The following is a 3,032-nucleotide window of genomic DNA, read 5'->3' on the forward strand; positions in this document are numbered from 1 at the left end:
ATACACATCGCGAATAAAGGCTGAAGTTTTTGTTGAAGATGCAGTGGAGAAGAACAGAAGAAGTGTCCTCGCCATATCCGATCATACATGTGAGCATCATCCTTTGGAAACAAAAGCAGTGCACATTGAGATGATTTTGGAAGGAGAAGTCTTGTTCAGTTGTTCACCGAAGTTTTTTGCAGCTGCATGTGGGATGAATACGACGTGTGGACCGGCATTGTCAGTGAGAGTACGAATTCAAGGTTTTTTTTTTGACTTTATACTCTGATGAATCTGCAGAGGGCGCGCTCCTCCGCCGCCGCCCCAAAAGAACCCACGCCCCAGCTTCGCTCCCGCCACTTCAGCTTCTAAACACCAGCTGGTGCTAGCTGTCTCTCTCTCTCTATCCCCTCGTCATGTGACCTCCCCCTCTCTCTGCCTTCCTATTTCTCTCACTGCGCATAGGCATAGCACGTTTCGAGTCGTCCCTCTCTCCTCTGTCCCTCCCACGCCCGTTGCCCGATTTAGCTCAGCTTCCAGCTGACCCCCCACGCCATCCATTCGCCCATTGTTTGCGCGGCGGCGGCAGGGACGGGAACGTGAGCTAAAACGAGGACCGTACAATTTCCGTCACGGCACGGCCCGGACCTACATTAGCGCTCGAGCCCCCGGCGCTGCAAAGGTTTGGGCGTTGCGCCATCGATCGCGCCCCGGTTGGTTGATTCGGGCGCGCGGCCCCGGCCATGGCGCAGCTGCCGCCCAAGATCCCCGCCATGGCGCCGGCCTGGCCGGAGTTCGGGGGCGGGCACCACCACGGCGCCCACGCCCGCCACCACCATCACCAGCGCAGCCCCTCCATGGGCGCCTTCCTCGCCGCGCCAATGCCGCCGCTCCCGCCCCCGGCGCCCGCCGGCGGGGGCGCGGCGCAGCAGCAGCCGTCCTGGGTCGACGAGTTCCTCGACTTCTCGGCCGCCAAGCGCGGCGCGCACCGCCGCACGGTCAGCGATTCCGTCGCCTTCCTCGACGACAGCAATGCCGGCGTCGGCGCGCACGAGTTCGACCGCCTCGACGACGACCAGCTCATGTCCATGTTCTCCGACGAGCTGGCCCCGCAGCGGCAGGCCGCGAGCGCGTCGTCGCCGTCCGACCACAACAGCGTCAACGACGAGAAGCAGGACAAGGGCGACGCCGAGGAGGCGCAGAGCGACTGCAATGGCGACGGCGCGGCGCCCGGGCAGCCGTCCTCGCCCGCCACGGTCGATCCCAAGCGGGTCAAGAGGTGATTTTTTCTTTTTTTACTCGCAGAATTACGACAATGCGCAGAGCAGAATTCTCCAATTTCTCAGCGTCCTCGTCGCGAAAATCGCAGGATCATTGCAAACCGGCAGTCGGCGCAGCGGTCGCGCGTGCGCAAGCTGCACTACATCTCGGAGCTCGAGCGCAGCGTCACGTCGCTCCAGGTCCGTCGAACTGTTCACATTTCGAGCTTGATTTCCTCGCCTCCAAAGTAAACAGCGTGATTTTTGACATGGAATCCGTGCTCCCGAGCAGACGGAGGTGTCGGCATTGTCCCCGCGCGTGGCATTCCTCGACCACCAACGCTCGCTGCTGACGCTGGGGAACAGCCACCTCAAGCAGCGCATCGCGGCGCTCGCGCAGGACAAGATCTTCAAAGATGGTGACCGCCATTGCCACCCCTCGCAGTTACTACTATTTCGAAATTCCTCACCGACCACCTTCCGAATTCAATTCAAAACAAATCTACAACCGCTTTGCTGACTAACTCTCTGCGCGTGAACGAATGCTCAGCTCATCAGGATGCACTGAAGAAGGAGATAGAGAGGCTGAGGCAAGTCTACCAGCAGCAGAGCCTCAGGAACGCGGAACCCCCGGCACACGACGACGGCCCCCTGGTCCGCGGCGACAACAGCAACGGCTTGATCGCCAGCGAGGGGACCGCCGCGCCCTCGTGATCGAGATCCGGCACATCGGCCTCAGGACAACCAAGTGTTGTCGCTGTTCTTCTTGCTGCTGCTACTGCTGCTGTTAAGATTTGGTGCACTGCATTGGCTTGGTTTGCATATATTCTTCGGGGTGTGATGGTGTCTGTAACTCAGTTTGTTCATTCCGGTGGGTGGTTGCTTATTTGTTCATTCTTGCGTCCTCTGTCTGTCTGCTCCTGATCACTCTTCTCCACTTCCCCTGATCTGTAATTTTTCCCCCGGCATTTAGGGCGAAGGTTGTAGCTAAGGATTTGTAACTCGGATTGGTTGAGGTCGAGTGGTTCCATTGCTTGGCTGGCTTTGTTCTATCTTCTGGTCAATCAAATGCAATGTTTTCTCCGTCCACTGTTCGTGCATTGCCAGATTTTTTTTTCTTGCAGCCGTAACATGTAAGGTTCATGTGTAGGAGTAGGTGCCTGCCTGCTTTACATTGATAAGCAGATTTATTACGGTGTCACATGCAGGTCAGCTGCAGCTGGAGTGTGAAGCGAACATGCAGGGAGGGCATCTCATTCCTTGCTGTTCCATAACAGGATATTAAAACGCAGTGACAGCGAGGGGAGGTGCCTTCCTTTTGGTGCAAGGGATAGGCATGCATGTTCCTCTGGGTCACGCGCATGTGCGTGCCGGCTGTACCCGTAAGTACGTATCCGCCGGTGCAAGTTACCTCGCCCCTGCCACTGCCACTGCCAGGGTTGGGTCTGGCGTACATAGGCGGTATCCGGCTGTGTTGGCATGGTCGGTTCTTGCTTATCGTCAGCTAGCCCGAGAGGGACCAACAGTTTGGACAAATCCCACGCCACCATGCCAACAATGGATTATTGGATTGAGACTCGTTCTTTTTTTTCTGTCCTCTGGGAGATGGCTAGGTTTTCTACCAGGACTTACCATGTCCTAGTAGAAGTGTTTTCGCAAAAAAGTAAAATGTCCTAGTAACAGTAACACTTGCATTTTTTCTGTTAAGTTTTCAGATTGTTTGTGTTGGCCATATTTACTCGCGTTGTACACAGCTTGTTTGAAGAAATCTCTCTTTTTATTTATTGGTATGAA

General features: G+C 56.2%; 1 protein-coding gene across 1 annotated transcript; it reads left to right on the top strand.

The window, feature by feature from the left end:
* Positions 1-339: 339 nt before the first annotated feature.
* LOC123074300 (basic leucine zipper 2) lies at positions 340-2,327 on the top strand. The gene is made up of 4 exons (XM_044497182.1): positions 340-1,258; positions 1,349-1,439; positions 1,531-1,657; positions 1,789-2,327. Exons 1-4 carry the CDS (start codon positions 723-725, stop codon positions 1,950-1,952), a joined length of 918 nt encoding a protein of 305 aa, XP_044353117.1. The 5' UTR covers positions 340-722; the 3' UTR covers positions 1,953-2,327.
* Positions 2,328-3,032: the final 705 nt, after the last annotated feature.

Source organism: Triticum aestivum, chromosome 3D (genome assembly GCF_018294505.1).
Source record: "Triticum aestivum cultivar Chinese Spring chromosome 3D, IWGSC CS RefSeq v2.1, whole genome shotgun sequence".
In the NCBI taxonomy this organism is placed as follows: Eukaryota; Viridiplantae; Streptophyta; class Magnoliopsida; order Poales; family Poaceae; genus Triticum; species Triticum aestivum.

Coding starts and splice junctions, on each gene's coding strand:
- LOC123074300 (XM_044497182.1), top strand. CDS start 723: ATGGCGCAGCTGCCGCCCAAGATCCCCGCCATGGCGCCGGCCTGGCCG. Junction 1,440..1,530: donor GCAGCGTCACGTCGCTCCAG/GTCCGTCGAACT, acceptor GCTCCCGAGCAG/ACGGAGGTGTCGGCATTGTC. Junction 1,658..1,788: donor GGACAAGATCTTCAAAGATG/GTGACCGCCATT, acceptor ACGAATGCTCAG/CTCATCAGGATGCACTGAAG.